Source organism: Bombina bombina, chromosome 4, assembly GCF_027579735.1.
Source record: "Bombina bombina isolate aBomBom1 chromosome 4, aBomBom1.pri, whole genome shotgun sequence".
NCBI lineage: Eukaryota > Metazoa > Chordata > Amphibia > Anura > Bombinatoridae > Bombina > Bombina bombina.
This window is the reverse complement of record NC_069502.1, coordinates 1,119,926,735-1,119,943,259: the sequence shown is the minus strand read 5'-3', so window position 1 is coordinate 1,119,943,259 and position 16,525 is coordinate 1,119,926,735. Positions and strand designations below refer to the sequence as shown.

General features: G+C 40.0%; 1 protein-coding gene across 4 annotated transcripts in view; it reads right to left on the bottom strand.

Annotated features, from left to right (window-relative positions):
• Positions 1-16,525, bottom strand: part of RPS6KC1 (ribosomal protein S6 kinase C1) — a 687,051-nt gene that overhangs the window by 503,595 nt on the left and 166,931 nt on the right. For 3 of the 4 annotated variants that reach the window (XM_053712472.1, XM_053712474.1, XM_053712475.1), the window contains one exon: positions 13,226-13,582. In XM_053712472.1, coding sequence (XP_053568447.1) covers positions 13,226-13,582 — 357 coding nt within the window. The remainder of the gene's footprint in view (positions 1-13,225; positions 13,583-16,525) is intronic. The other variant, XM_053712473.1, reaches the window with a different exon arrangement.

Genomic DNA, 16,525 nt, shown 5'->3' with positions numbered 1-16,525 from the left:
AAAGAGGACCAAGTTGCCGCTTTGCAAATCTGATCAACTGAAGCTTCATTCTTAAAAGCCCACGAAGTGGAGACTGGTCTAGTAGAATGAGCTGTAATTCTCTGAGGCAGGGCCTGACCCGACTCCAAATAAGCTTGATGAATCAAAGGTTTCAACCAAGAAGCCAAGGAAATAGCAGAAGCCTTCTGACCTTTCCTAGGACTAGAAAATAAAACAAATAGACTGGTAGTCTTCCTGAAATCTTTAGTAGCTTCCACATAATATTTCAAAGCTCTTACCACATCCAAAGAATGTAATCCAAAGAATGTAAGGAACTTCCCAAAGAATTCTTAGGATTAGGACACAAGGAAGGGACAACAATTTCTCTACTAATGTTGTTAGAATTCACAACCTTAGGTAAACAAATTTAAAAAAGTCTGCAAAACTGCCTTATCCTGAAGAAAAAATCAGAAAAGGAGACTCACAAGAAAGAGCAGATAACTCAGGAACTATTCTAGCAGAAGAGATGGCCAAAAGGAACAACACTTTCCAAGAAAGTAGTTCAATGTCCAAAAAATGCATAGGTTCAAATGGAAGAACCTGTAAAGCCGTCAGAACCAAATTAAGACTCCAAGGAGGAGAAATTGATTAAATAACAGGTTTAATAAGAACTAAAGCCTGTACAAAACAGTGTATATCAGGAAGTATAGCAATCTTTCTGTGAAATAAAACAGAAAGAGCGGAGATTTGTCCTTTCAAGGAACTTGCAGAAAAACCCTTCTCCAAACCGTCCTGAAGAAATTGTAAAATTCTAGGAATTCTAAAAGAATGCCAGGAAATTTTATGGGAAGAACACCATGAAATGTAAGTCTTCCAAACTCTATAATAAATCTTTCTAGAAACAGATTTACGAGCTTGTAACATAGTAATAATCACCGAGTTAGAGAAACCTCTATGACTTAGTACTAAGCATTCAATTTCCATACCTTCAAATTTAATGATTTAAGATCCTGATGGAAAAACGGACCTTGAGATAGTAGGTCTGGCCAAACGGAAGTGGCCAAGGCAGGCAACTGGACATCCGAACCAGATCCGCATACCAAAACCTGTGTGGCCATGCTGGAAAATGTAAGCAGGATCATAACACCAAAAAAGTGTCAGCGCATCCACTGCTTCCGCCTGAACATCCCTGAACAGGTATCTGGGAAGTTTGTAGTTTAGATGAGAGGCCATGAGATCTATCTCTGGAAGACCCCATAACTGAACAATCTGAGAAAACACATCTGGATGGAGAGACCACTCCCCTGGAAGTAAAGTCTGGCGGCTGAGAAAATCCGCCTCCCAATTGTCTACACCTGGGATATGCACTGCAGAGATTAGACAAGAGCTGGATTCCGCCCAAACAAGTATCCGAGATACTTCTTTCATAGCTTGGGAACTGTGAGTCCCACCCTGATGATTGACATATGCCACTGTTGTGATATTGTCTGTCTGAAAACAAATGAACGGTTTTCTCTTTAGCAGAGGCCAAAACTGAAGAGCTCTGAGAATTGCACGGAGTTCTAAAATATTTATTGGTAATCTCGCCTCTTGAGATTTCCAAACCCCTTGTGCTGTCAGAGATCCCCAAACAGCTCCCCAACCTGAAAGACTCGCATCTGTTGTGATCACAGTCCAGGTTGGCCGAACAAAAGAAGCCCCTTGAACTAAACGATGGTGATCTATCCACACCATGTCAGAGAGTGTCGTACATTGATTCAGCATACAAAGCTGTAGAGGTCTCATGTGAAAACGAGCAAAGGGGTTCGCGTCCGATGCTGCAGTCATGAGACCTAAAACTTCCATGCACATAGCCACTGAAGGGAATGACTGAGACTGAAGGTGCAGGCATGCTGCAACCAATTTAAAACGTCTCTTGTCTGTTAGAGACTGAATCTATCTGGAAGCCTAAAAAGGTGACCCTTGTCTGAGGAATCAAGAAACTTTTGGTAAATTGATCCTCCAACCATGTTTCCAAAGAAACAACACTAGTTGATTGGTGTGAGATTCTGCAGTACGCAAAGACTGAGCTAGTACCAAGATATCGTCCAAATAAGTAAACACTGCAATACCCTGTTCTCTGATTACAGAGAGTAGGGCACCCAAACCTTTGAAAAGATTCTTGGAGCTGTTGCTAGGCCAAATGGAAGAGCAACAAATTGGTAATGCTTGTTTAGAAAAGAGAATCTCAGAAACTGATAATGTTCTGGATGAATCGGAATATGAAGGTATGCATCCTGCAAGTCTATTGTGGACATATAATGTCCTTGCTGAACAAAAGGCAGAATAGTCCTTATAGTCACCATCTTGAAAGTTGGTACTCTTACATAACGATTCACAATTTTCAGATCCAGAACTGGTCTGAATAAATTATCCTTCTTTGGTACAATGAATAGATTTGAATAAAACCCCAAACCTTGTTCCTGAGGAAGAACTGGCATGATTACCCCTGAAGACTCCAGGTCTGAAACACACTTCAGGAAAGCCTGAGCTTTTACTGGATTTACTGGGATACGTGAGAGAAAAAATCTTCTCACAGGAGGTCTTACTCTGAATCCTATTCGATACCCTTGAGAGACAATGCTCTGAATCCATTGATTTTGGACAGATTTTATCCAAATATCCTTGAAAAACCTTAATCTGCCCCCTACCAGCTGAGCTGGAATGAGGGCCGAATCTTCATGCGGACTTAGGGGCTGACTTTGGTTTCCTAAATGGCCTGGTTTTATTCCAATTTAAGGAAGGCTTCCAATTGGAAGCAGACTCCTTGGGGGGGGGGAGGATTGAGTTTGTGTTCCTTATTCTGACGAAAGGAACGAAAAAGGTTAGAAGCCTTAGATTTACCCTTAGGTTTTTAATCCTGAGGCAGAAAAACTCCTTTCCCCAGTGACAGTTGAAATAATAAATCATTACCTTGGAAAGAAAGAAATAGTAATCTAGATTTAGATGTCATATCAACATTCCAAGATTTAAGCCACAAAACTCTTCTAGCTAAAAAAGCTAAAGACATGGATCTAACATCAATTTTGATAATATCAAAAATTGCATCACAAATAAAATGATTAGCATATTGCAAAAGGCGAATAATGCTAAATAAGTCAGAATCCAATTCTTGTTGCACTAAATTCTCCAACCAGAAGGTTGATGCAGCCGCAACATCAGCCAAAGAAATTGCAGGTCTGAGAAGATGACCTGAATATAGATAGGCCTTCCTTAGATAAGATTTAAGCTTCCTATCTAAAGGATCCTTAAAGGAAGTACTATCTTCCATAGGAATAGTGGTATGTTCAGCAAGAGTAGAAATAGCCCCATCAACTTGGGGATTTTCTCCCAAAACTCTATAGATTTTGCTGGTAAAGGATACAATTTTTTAAACCTTGAAGAAGGAATAAAAGAACTGGCTTATTCCATTCCCTAGAAATCATATCAGAAATAGCCTCAGGAATAGGAAACAGAAACCACAGGAGATTTAAAAACAGCATTTAAACGTTTATTAGACTGAACGTCAATAGGACTGGTTACCTCAATATCCAAAGTAATTAACACTTCTTTCAATAAAGAACGCATATACTCTATTTTAAATAAATAAGTAGATTTGTCAGTGTCAATGTCTGAGGAAGGATCTTCTGTATCAGATAGATCCTCATCAGAAGAGGATAAATTATGTTTTTGGTCATTTGAAATTTCATCAACTAAATGAGAAGTTTAAAAAGACCTTTTACATTTATTAGAAGGTGGACATGCAGACAAAGTCTTCAAAATAGAATCAGAAACAAATTCTTACAGGTATATCATGCACATTAGAATTTGAAGGAACTACAACTGGCAATGTACTATTACTGATGGATACACTAACTGCATGTAAAAGTTTATCATGACAACTATTACAAATGACATTCGGTGAAATAATTTCAACAATTTTTACAACAAATGCACTTAGCTTTGGTAGGACCGATGTCAGGCAGCAATGTTCCAGCAGAAACTTCTGAGGCAGGATCAGATAGAGACATCTTGCAAAATGTAAGAGAAAAAGCAACATATAAAGCAAAATTATCTATTTCCTTATATGACAGTTTCAGGAATGGGAAAAAAAGCAAATAGCATACCTCTGATAGATAAAAAAATCAAGAGGCAAACATCAATGGGGTATTCAAATAATGAAAAGGTTTGGCGCCAAGTATGACGCACAACGTAACGTAAACTTTTTGGCGACAAAAAATAACTGGAAATGACACACTCGCGTCACTAGTGACGCAACCGTGTGAAAGGTCTCTGCGTCAAGTATGACACCGGAAATGACGAAGTTGCGTCATAGACTTATTTTTCCGCGCCAAAAATATTTCCGCGCCAAGAATGACGCAATAAAGTTTAGCATTTGACGCACCCGCAGGCCTAATGCTGCCCGCAATTTGCAAGAAGTAGTCAATTGAAAAGACTAAACCCCAGGTAAGAAAATAATTTCTTTAAAAGATGTTTATATTACCCAAATATGAAACTGACAGTCTGCAGAAGGAAATACATGAACCTGACTCATGGCAAATATAAGTACAATACATATATTTAGAACTTTATATAAATGCATAAAGTGCCAAACCATAGCTGAGGTGTCTTAAGTCATAAAAAACATACTTACCAAAAGACACCCATCCACATATAGCAGATAGCCAAACCAGTACAGAAACAGTTATCAGTAGAGGTAATGGTAAATTGAGAGTATATCGTCGATCTGAAAAGGGAGGTAGGAGATGAATCTCTACGACCGATAACAGAGAACCCATGAAATAGACCCCCGTTAAAGAAATCATTGTATTCAATAGGTGATACTCCCTTCATGTCCCTCTGACATTCGCTGTACTCTGAGAGGAATCGGGCTTCAACAATGCTGAGAAGCGCATATCAACGTAGAAATCTTAGCACAAACTTACTACACCACCTCCATAGGAGGAAAAGTTTGTAAAACTGAATTGTGGGTGTGGTGAGGGGTGTATTTATAGGCATTTTGAGGTTTGGGAAACTTTGCCCCTCCTGGTAGGATTGTATATCCCATATGTCACTAGCTCATGGACTCTTGCCAATTACATGAAAGAAAAGAGTTCATGACTTCAGCACTGCTGATGCTGATTGGCTGCTGTTCATTTCTTCATTTTTATTTTTTTACCTGCAGCTGGGCTGCAGCTGAGTATAAGTTTTTACACAGAACTTACTCTGCTGAGCTGAGGCAGTTGTGAGGTAAAATATCTTCCTTTTTTACATAGAGATGCTCAGGTGATATTTTCCTGTCAGCTTTTTACAGTTATACTGCATCAGTTTCAAGTGATTTAGCATATGAGTATTATGTCCCTTTAACTGTTAGAGCCCCACTCGTACTCTTGCCTATAGTACGCAATAATACATAAGCCTTATTAATTTCACACTATTGTACTATGTAAAATGTTACTATGTAAATAAATGTACACAAAAACTGTGGCTCCTTGAAATATAATCAAACACCACAACGCCTTCCTCGATCCAAACAGAAACTTAAAGGGATACTTAACCCAAATTTTTTATTTCATGATTCAGATAGAGCATGCAATTGTAAGCAACTTTCTAATTTGCTCCTATTATCAATTTTTCTTTGTTCTTTTGCTATCTTTATTTAAAAAAAGCAGGAATGTAAAGCTTAAGGAGCCGGACCATTTTAGGTTCAGCACCCTGGAGAGTGCTTGCTTATTGGTGACTACATTCAGCCAACAAAAAGCAAGTGTAACCCAGGTTCTGAACCAAAAATGGGCCAGCTCCTAAGCTTTACATTCCTGATTCTTAAATAAAGATAGCAAGAGAATGAAGAAAAAATGATAGTAGGAGTAAATTAGAAAGTTGCTTAAAACTACCTGCTCTATCTGAATCATTAAAGAAAAAATTTGGATTTAGTATCCCTTTATTAAACTATGAATACATTTATATGTATTTGGTAATACAAGACAAGCCTCGCTGGAACAAAGAAATTCATCTGGAGCTGCTGCACAATTATCCTTGTACTGTTATAATGCAAGACCAGCATCCTCTACTGCTGTACATGTGGTCATAGCTCCAGAACAAAGATTTAACAGCAAGTTGCTAATAGATTTCTGATCAAAAACCTCTCTCTCCATAAAGATATTAGTTGAAGTGGTAAATAGTACGTAAGTGGAACACGCCAGTCAACAGAAATAGAAAACCAGCAGAATGAACTATGTAGAATGGAACACAAAGCCTGGTTCTGCAGCAAAACTGGACCAATTATATATCATATGGTACATCAGGTATCAAGTCAAACTGAGATAACCCAAACATCAGGCATGCCTGCTTCTGTAGGACCATGCCGTTTGAAAGGGGTAACCAGCGAAGTAGTGAAGGGGGAGTGAGTCATCTTTTTTTTGTCTATACCAAAAATAAACACTTCAATCTGGAGCAAAGCTCACCAATACCAGCAGGAAGGGAATGGTTAGTTGTACATACGCCAAGCAAATACAACATAAATCCAGCTGTACTGGTTCTGCATAAGAGTGAGATCTTACTTCTGATGCTTTGTAATCCACAACACATTTATTTATTTTTTGCAATAAAATATAATATTTCTTAAAAGGGATATGAAACCCAAAAATGTTTGTGTGTGATTCAGAGAGAACATTCAATTTTCAAAGGATTCCAATTTGCTTCTTTTATCAAAACATAATTTATGTAAGAACTTACCTGATAAATTCATTTCTTTCATATTGGCAAGAGTCCATGAGCTAGTGACGTATGGGATATACATTCCTACCAGGAGGGGCAAAGTTTCCCAAACCTCAAAATGCCTATAAATACACCCCCACCACACCCACAATTCAGTTTAACGAATAGCCAAGAAGTGGAGTGATAAGAAAGGAGCGAAAGCATCAACAAGGAATTGGAATAATTGTGCTTTGTACAAAAAAAAATCATAACCACCACAAAAAGGGTGGGTCTCATGGACTCTTGCCAATATGAAAGAAATGAATTTATCAGGTAAGTTCTTACATAAATTATGCTTTCTTTCATGTAATTGGCAAGAGTCCATGAGCTAGTGACGTATGGGATAGCAAATACCCAAGATGTGGAACTCCACGCAAGAGTCACTAGAGATTCCGCTGAAAATAGAATCCACAACCCAAATCAAAAAGTTTTAATCTTATAATGAAAAAAACTGAAATTATAAGCAGAAGAATCAAACTGAAACAGCTGCCTGAAGAACTTTTCTACCAAAAACTGCTTCTGAAGAAGAAAAACCATCAAAATGGTAGAATTTAGTAAAAGTATGCAAAGAAGACGAAGTTGCTGCTTTGCAAATCTGATCAACAGAAGCTTCATTCTTAAAAGCCCAGGATGTAGAAACTGACCTAGTAGAATGAGCCGTAATCCTCTGAGGCGGGGATTTACGCGACTCCACATAAGCATGATGAATCAAAAGTTTTAACCAAGAAGCCAAAGAAATAGCAGAAGCTTTCTGACCTTTCTTAGGACCAAAAAAGATAACAAATAGACTAGAAGTCTTTCTGAAATCTTTAGTAGCTTCAACATAATATTTCAAAGCTCTTACCACATCCAAAGAATGCAAAGATTTTTCCAAAGAATTCTTAGGATTAGGACACAATGAAGGGACAATAATTTCTCTACTAATGTTGTTGGAATTCACAACCTTAGGTAAAAATTAAAAAAGTCCGCAAAACTGCCTTATCCTGATGAAAAATCAGAAAAGGAGACTCACAAGAAAGAGCAGATAACTCAGAAACTCTTCTAGCAGAAGAGATAGTCAAAAGAAACAACACTTTCCAAGAAAGTAACTTAATATTCAGAGAATGTATAGGCTCAAACGGAGGAGCCTGTAAAGCTCTCAAAACCAAATTAAGACTCCAAGGAGGAGAGATTGACTTAATGACAGGCTTGATACGAACCAAAGCCTGTACAAAACAACGAATGTCAGGAAGATTAGCAATTTTTCTGTGAAACACAACAGAAAGCGCAGAGATTTGTCCTTTCGAGGAACTTGCAGACAAACCCTTATCCAAACCATACTGAAGAAACTGTAAAATTCTAGGAATTCTAAAAGAATGCCAAGAGAACTTATGAGAGGAACACCATGAAATGTAAGTCTTCCAAACCCGGTAATAAATCCTTCTAGACACAGATTTACGGGCCTGCAACATAGTATTGATCACTGAGTCAGAGAAACCTCTATGACTAAGCACTAAGCGTTCAATCTTCATACCTTCAAATTTAATGATTTGAGATCCTGATGGAAAAACGGACCTTGACATAGAAGGTCTGACCTTAACGGAAGTGGCCAATGTTGGCGACTGGACATCCGAACAAGATCCACATACCAAAACCTGTGTGGCCATGCTGGAGCCACCAGCAGTACAAACGAACGTTCCATTATGATTTTGGAAATCACTCTTGGAAGAAGAACTAGAGGGGGAAAGATATAAGCAGGTTGATAATTCCAAGGAAGTGACAACGCATCCACTGCTTCCGCCTGAGGATCCCTGGATCTGGACAGATACCTGGGAAGTTTCCAGTTTAGATGAGAAGCCATCAGATCAATTTCTGGAAGCCCCCATATCTAAACAATCTGAAGAAACACATCTGGGTGAAGAGACCATTCTCCTGGATGTAAAGTCTGGCGACTGAGATAATCCGCTTCCCAATTGTCTATACCTGGGATATGGACAGCAGAGATTAGACAGGAGCTGGATTCCGCCCAAGCAAGTATCCGAGATACAGTCCTCAGGCTATGAAAGAAGTAAGTCCCACCTTGATGATTGACATACGCCACGGTCGTGACATTTTCTGTCTGAAAACAAATAAACTATTCTCTCTTCAGAAGAGGCCAAAACTGAAGAGCTCTGAAAATCGCACTGAGTTCCAAAATATTGATTGGTAATCTCGCCTCTTGAGATTTCCAAACCCCCTGCGCTGTCAGAGATCCCCAGACAGCTCCCCAACCTGTTGAAATCACAGTCCAGGTTGGACGAAGAAAAGAGGCCCCTTGAACTAAACGCTGGTGATTTAACCACCACGTCAGAGAGTGTTGAACATTGGGATTTAAGGATATTAATTGTGATATCTTTGTATAATCCCGGGACCAATGATTCAGCATGCAAAGCTGAAGAGGTCTCATTTGAAAACGAGCAAAGGGGATCGCATCCGATGCTGCAGTCATGAGACCTAAAACTTCCATGCACATAGCTACTGAAGGGAATGATTGAGACTGAAGGTTCCAACAAGCTGAAACCAATTTCAGACGTCTTTTGTCTGTTAGAGACAAAGTCATGGATACTGAATCTATCTGGAAGCCTAAAAGGTTACCCTTGTCTGAGGAATCAAGGAACTTTTTGGTAAATTGATCCTCCAACCATGTTCTTGAAGAAACAACACAAGTTGATTTGTGTGAGATTCTGCAGAATGTAAAGACTGAGCAAGTACCAAGATATCGTCCAAATAAGGAAACACCGCAATACCCGCTCTCTGATTACAGAGAGAAGGGCACCGAGAACCTTTGAAAAGATCCTTGGAGCTGTTGCTAGGCCAAAAGGAAGAGCAACAAATTGGTAATGCTTGTCTAGAAAAGAGAATCTCAGGAACTGATAGTGATCTGGATGAATTGGAATATGAAGATAAGCATCCTGTAAATCTATTGTGGAAATATAATGCCCTTGCAGAACAAAAGGCAGAATAGTCCTTATAGTCACCATCTTGAATGTTGGTATTCTTACATAATGATTCAAAATTTTTAGATCCAGAACTGGTCTGAAAGAATTCTCTTTCTTTGGTACAATGAACAGATTTGAATAAAACCCCAGACCCCTTTCCAAATATGGAACTGGAACAACTACCCCAGAAGACTCCAGGTCTGAAACACACTTCAGGAAAGCCTGAGCCTTTACTGGGTTCACTGGAATGCGTGAGAGAAAAAACCTTTTTACAGGCGGTCTTACCTTGAAACCTATTCTGTACCCTTGAGAAACAATGTTCTGAATCCAATGATTTTGGACTGAATTGATCCAAACATCTTTGAAAAATCGTAGCCTGCCCCCTACCAGCTGTGCTGGACTGAGGGCCGCACCTTCATGCGGACTTGGGGGCTGGTTTTGATTTTCTAAAAGGCTTGGATTTATTCCAGACTGGAGAAGGCTTCCAATTGGAAGCCGTTCCTTTAGGGGAAGGGTCAGGCTTCTGTTCCTTACTCTGACGAAAGGAACGAAAACGGTTAGCAGCCCTAAATTTACCCTTAGATTTTTTATCCTGAGGCAAAAAAGCTCCCTTGAAATTATATAATCCAACTGAGAACCAAATAATTTATTACCCTGGAAAGAAAGAGAAAGCAACGTTGACTTAGAAGTCATATCTGCATTCCAAGATTTAAGCCACAAAGCTCTTCTAGCTAAAATAGCTAAAGACATATACCTGACATCAATTCTAATGATATCAAAAATGGCATCACAAATGAAATTATTAGCATGTTGAAGAAGCTTAACAATGCTATACACATTATGATCTGGTACTTGTTGCGCTAAAGCCTCCAACCAAAAAGTTGAAGCTGCAGCAACATCAGCCAAAGAAATAGCAGGCCTAAGAAGATTACCTGAACATAAATAAGCCTTCCTTAAAAAAGATTCAAGTTTCCTATCTAAAGGATCTTTAAAAAAAGTACTATCTGCCATAGGAATAGTAGTACGTTTAGCAAGAGTAGAGATAGCCCCATCAACTTTGGGGATTTTTCCCAAAACTCCAATCTATCAGCCGGCAAAGGGTACAGTCTCTTAAACCTTAAAGAAGGAGTAAATGAAGTACCCAAACTATTCCATTCTCTAGAAATTACATCTGAAATAGCATCAGGAACTGGAAAAACCTTTGAGGTTTAAAAACCGAATTTAAACGTTTACTGGTTTTAATATCAAGAGGACTAGACTCCTCCATATCTAATGCAATCAACACCTCTTTAAGTAAGGAACAAATAAACGCCATCTTAAATAAATATGAAGATTTGTCAGTGTCAATATCTGAGGCAGAATCTTCTGAACCAGATAAATCCTCATCAGAGATAGATAAATCAGAATGTTGGCGGTCATTTAAAAATTCATCTAATTTATGAGTAGTTTTAAAAGACCTTTTACGTTTATTAGAAGGTGGTATAACAGACGGGGCCTTCTGAATAGAATTAGAAACAAATTCTCTTACATTAACAGGAATATCCTGAACATTAGATGTGGAAGGAACAACAACAGGTAATGGACTACTACTAATGGAAATATTATCTGCTTTTGAAAGTTTATCATGACAACTAACACAAACTACAGCCGGAGGAACAGTTACCACAAGTTTACAACAAATGCACTTAGCTTTGATAGAACCGACATCAGGCAGCAGCTTTACAGAAGTAGATTCTGATACAGGGTCAGATTGCGACATCTTGCAATATGTAAAAGAAAAAACAACATATAAAGCAAAATTATCAAATTCCTTAAATGACAGTTTCAGGAATGGGAAAAAATGCAAACAGAATAGGCCTCTGGAAACCAGAAGCAAAAGAAACAAAGACTTAAATAATGCCAAAAAAACTGGCGCCAAGTATGACGCCCACAATTGACACATTTTTTGGCGCCAAAAACGTCTGCAACAAACACAAGCGTCATAGATGACGCAACTACGTGAAAACTCTCGGCGTCAACTAAGATGCCGGAAATGACGTCATTAACGTCAACAAACGTAATTTTCGCACCAAAAAAGTCTTGTGCCAAAAATGACGCAATAAATTCTAGCATTTTTTGCACCCGCGAGCCTAACAGCCCGCAATTTAGAAAGAAAAGTCAATTTTTTCAGGTAAGGAAAATATTTATTCATATGCATTTCCCAAAAATGCAACTGACAGTCTGTAAGAAGGAAATATACTGATTAACCTGAATCATGGCAAATATAAGTATAAAACATATATTTAGAACTTTACATATAAAGTGCCAAACCATAGCTGAGAGTGTCATAAATAAAATAAGGCTTACTTACCCCAGGACACTCATCTACAAGTAGTAGAAAGCCAAACCAGTACTGAAAAGAGAATCAGTAGAGTTAATGGTATATAAGAGTATATCGTCGATCTGAAAAGGGAGGTAGGAGAAGAATCTCTACGACCGATAACAGAGAACCTATGAAATAGATCCCCGATAGGATGACCACAGCATTCAATAGGCAATACTCCCTTCACATCCCTCTGTCATTGACTGCACTCTGAGAGGAATCGGGCTTCAAAATGCTGAGAAGCGCATATCAACGTAGAAATCTTAGCACAAACTTACTTCACCACCTCCATAGGAGGCAAAGTTTGTAAAACTGAATTGTGGGTGTGGTGAGGGGTGTATTTATAGGCATTTTGAGGTTTGGGAAACTTTGCCCCTCCTGGTATGAATGTATATCCCATACGTCACTAGCTCATGGACTCTTGCTAATTACATGGAAGAAATATACATTGCACCCATGGTATTCTTTGTTGAAAAGATACCTAGGTAGGTTTTTGGAGCACTACATGACAAGGAATAGTGCTGCCATCTAGCGCTCTTGCATATAAATAAAATTTTTGCAAAATTGTTGCCATATAGTGCTCCAGACACGTGCACACTCTTAAGTTTACATTCATGCTTTTAAACAAAAGACAATAAGAGAATGAAGAAAATGTGATAATAGAAGTAAATTAGAAAGTGGTTGAAAACTGGGTTTCATATCCCTTTAACCCTTTGAGTGCTAATGACGGCTCTGAGCCGTCACAGAGTTTTTCACTCTGGTGCTAATGACGGCTCAGAGCCGTCATGAGCACTCTCCCACCTTGAGGGAGATCAGTGGGCTCCCACCCGCTCCTATCACTTCACGTGGTGTGCAGTGACGTCACGCGCAATAACGGGATGACGTCACCCGCGCAACTTTATTTATACTTTACAATGTTAAGTATAAGAGCAGGGGGCATGCTGCTTAGAAGCCTGTATCTCAGGCATCTAAGCAGCTACAGATCCCCAAGACCCACTGTTGGAAAGGTAATCGCATAACCTTTCCAACAGTGTAAAGTCTTGGGGGGTCCGTAAAAAAAAAAAAAAAAAGTTAAAAAATCCTTAAAAAATCTTAGCACCCAGGTGGGAAAGTGCTTAGCACTCAAAGGGTTAAATAAAGTGACTGGTCATACCTTGTACACCCTCCAAGAGCAGGTCAACCCCTTTTCTGTAAAAGCCAAATGCAGCTTCAAAGTCCTGCTCAGTTTCTTTCTTCATGGCCATATTTATCAACTCGCCCGCCTTCACCAAGTAATCTGCTCTTCCCAGTTTCTGCTTCAGTTTAGCAGGAAATAAACTGCGGCTCTCTCTTTCTGCTTCAGCCCCCTCATGGCCAGATGCTGAAAAGCTCGGTGTCATTGCTTCTTTAGTTGGAGGGACACCAAATGGTTTGCTGGGCGATGTCTGGTTGGAAGCCATTCCATCATCTAACCCAGAGAGAGAGTCCACATCCACTGTCAAAGAAATCAGATCACTGTCACTTGAGAGACCTAAAGATTAGACAGAACAACAAATAGTAGAGATTTAAACATGTAGCAGAGCTCAAGTTGCACCTGTCATTAAAGGGATACTAAACCCAAATTTTTTCTTTCATGATTCAGATAGAGCACTGGTTTTCAAACCTGTCTTCAGGCCTCCCTAATAGGCCACATTTTGAGGATATCTAAACTAGAGCACAGGTAAAATAATAAGCTGATTAGTAAACATGGTTATTTTACCTGCTCTCACGCAAGGTCATTCAGAAAACCTGGACTGTTGGGGAGGCCGGAGGACAGGTTTGAAAACTAGTGAGATAGAGCACATAGCAGGCTAAATGTACCCACCTATCATCAAGGCCTACCCAGGTACTGAACCAAAAATGGGCTAGCCTCTTAGTTTAGATTCCTACTTTTTCATATAAAGATAGCAAGAGAATGAAGAAAAAAAGATAATAGGAGTAAAATTAGAAAGTTGCTTAAAAACATAAAAATTATGCTTATCTGATCATTTTATTTTCTTTAGATGGAAAGAGTCCACAGCTGCATTAATTATATTTGGGAAATTCAGAACCTGGCCACCAGGAGGAGGCAAAGACTCCCCAGCCAAAGGCTTAAAAACCCCTCCCACTTCCTTCATCCCCCAGTCATTCTGCTGAGGAACAAGAAACAATAGAAGAAATATCAGGGTGAAAAGGTGCCACATAGAAAAACAAGGGCAGGGAGCTGTGGACTCTTTCCATCTGAAGAAAAGAAAAATATCAGGTAAGCAAAATTTATGTTTTTCTTCATAAATGGAAAGAATCCACAGCTGCATTCATTACTTTTGGGAAAACAATACCCAAGCTAGAGGACACTGAATGCAAAACGGGAGGGTACAAAAGGCAGCCCATTATGAGGGCACCAGGCCTACAAACCCCACCCAAAAAAAAAACGCTTCGTCCGAAGCGGATAAAGCTTAGAAAAAGGAAAAGGCCCCAAGGGCACTGACCTGCAGATTGTCCATAAGACCTTGCTAGAGACCGCAGAAAGGACTCGTCTGAGCCAACACGCCTCCAGGAGACTCCACCGTCCAGCAGTCGGTCCCCAACGTCCCACGCCTTACTAGAGAAAGGGATCAAGCACCAAAAACTTCCACAAAAAAATAGAAAACGTGAAAGAAAAAAACAAGTTTCCCCAAAGGGACCCCAAATAAAATGCAACCGGTTCCAAATGAAAAAAGGAACCCTGAGAACCAAGCCAAACTCACAGAGGCCCGAAACAGTCTTGAGAAACAGGCAAAGAGATACCACAGCACCCACAGTGGGTATGCAAACACTCAGCTTTCAGGTAGTGAAGCAGCTAAGCTCAACACTAGATCAAGACAGCAAGTCAGACCCCAGAATACACAGAAACCACAAGGTTAAGACCGGGAACAGAAATACAGAAGAAAACTTCTCCTAAATACAATGCAACCACATCTTAAAAGACAACTGAAGACAGAGTCCTTAAGTCACAGATAACTCAGAATATCGAAATATTCACAGATCGAATGCGTGCAGCAAGCCCAGATAAGTGAACACCCGAGTCAACCCACACCCTACAGTCATACCAGGATGACTCTAAAAAAGAATACTTGCCAGCAAGTAAGATTAGCTGAAAAGAGATATAAAATCCAAATTCACTGCTAAACATCCATTAAACAGTGGGCTATAGGCTATCCAAAAGCCATCAGTCCTTCTCAAATAACTTTAAAATAGACAAAACACAAAACCTCAAGAAGGCTCACCGAACCTTAAAAGGCCAGAGGACGACCACATATCTCAGATCCTGTCCCACACCAGACCAGCCCAAGCAACAGGCAGGTCTGAAAAGGGGAAAAGAAAGGACCTAAAACACCAACCCCTAGGGAAGGATGGAATGGGGTGAACTCGTCATCCCCACAGAACTTGGGTGTTAACCCAAGAGCTCCCTCAAATAGGTACTGCCAAAAGATAACCCATAGGAGATGAACATCGCAAATGCATAAGATTCCTATGAGAACCCATCATAACCGACAGTCTCAACATAAAGATACTAATCTCCACAGAAAGAACAGCACAAGCCAGAAAAGCAAACTGCTCACCTTTACAGGAAAAAAATACCTGTTCCAACCTCCTGCACACAAGACAAGATAACAACCCTCCAGAGAGAGGAAAATCCCCCCCCCCCTTCATAGAAGGACCAAAACAACCCCTCAAAGGGAAGGGCACATATAAGAACAGTGCACATGCTCACAAGGCATGAGCCATGTCTGATGAGACAAAAGCCAAATGAAAAACATCCAGATGTCCCGAAGAACACAGAGAGAACTCCCCACGAAGGGGAATATACATTGTCCAAAGGACAAGGCAAGCCATAAGTAGCACATCTGAGAGCTCCCAGAAACTGGCCAAGCTGCTAGCAGGCTTAACTAGCCATTCCTTAGGCCACAGCCTATGTTCCCTGGGAAAAACTGACCAGCCACAGGATCATGAGCTTCCGAACTTCCAGAAAGATCCCAAACAAAACTATAGGCCCGAGCCCCAGAATTGTTTAAAACAAACAACACCCCAGGGAACACGAATACCCCTTCTGAAAAATCAGACCTCACCGGGGAATAACCGGATTAGCCCGGAGAACGGGAACAAGATTCACTCACTAATCTCAACCCACAAGGAAAAGAACACCCCCTACAAGAGTCCCAACACTCCAAAAGGAGCTGGAGCACAACAGATGTGTGCCAAGACTTCTAGAGACCAAGGGAGGACCTCGAGGAGCAAAGTCACGCGAAGAGCGAGTAGAACAAAGGCAAGTCTCCATATCTCCTCAGAGTACGCACTCGGAGGACCACATCCAAGGAAAAAGAATGCAGAGCATCCCAAACCACAGTGGATCAAAACCCCCAAGCGAAGCTCAGAGAAGGAGACAACATAGCCTATTGTCCCTGATAGGGAAACA